General features: G+C 53.1%; 1 protein-coding gene across 1 annotated transcript in view; it reads left to right on the plus strand.

Annotated features, from left to right (window-relative positions):
• SH3PXD2B (SH3 and PX domains 2B) overlaps positions 1 to 471 on the plus strand; it is a gene marked incomplete at its 5' end in the record, with an annotated part of 9,616 nt that overhangs the window by 1,808 nt on the left and 7,337 nt on the right. The window contains one exon of the mRNA XM_010142135.1: positions 332 to 436. Coding sequence (XP_010140437.1) covers positions 332 to 436 — 105 coding nt within the window. The remainder of the gene's footprint in view (positions 1 to 331; positions 437 to 471) is intronic.

Raw genomic sequence — 471 nt, forward strand, 5'->3', positions numbered from 1 at the left:
AGGGTGAGGGAAAATGAACCAAGAAGGAAAAAAAAAAAAAAAAAAAAAGGGAAGCGAACGCGCTGGCTGGAGCCATTCAGTTCTCAGCGCCTCTCCCGTTTTTCATGGGGAGGCAACTATACATTTCGATATCATTCAGCTGTATTCTCCCGTCCCACTGTGTGTGCTCCCTTTAGGGTAGCGCTTGGCTCTGTTGCTTTGGGGTCACCCCAGCTTCCCATGTAGGCAGTAAGGAGGGGCCCAAACCCCCCAGGCTCATGGATTGGAGGGGGAGAGGGAATTTTTAGCTGGTGGGAGCCCTTGGATGAGCTGCCTGCTGTTTTCTTCTCAGGCTGGTGGTTTGTGAGCACATCAGAGGAACAAGGCTGGGTGCCAGCGACCTGCCTGGAGGCCCAGGATGGTGTCCAGGATGAGTTCTCAATGCAGCCTGATGAAGGTAAGAAGCTGCTGGAGACGTCTGCCCTGGTTTAT

Source organism: Buceros rhinoceros, unplaced genomic scaffold, assembly GCF_000710305.1.
Source record: "Buceros rhinoceros silvestris isolate BGI_N320 unplaced genomic scaffold, ASM71030v1 scaffold35088, whole genome shotgun sequence".
Lineage (NCBI taxonomy): Eukaryota > Metazoa > Chordata > Aves > Bucerotiformes > Bucerotidae > Buceros > Buceros rhinoceros.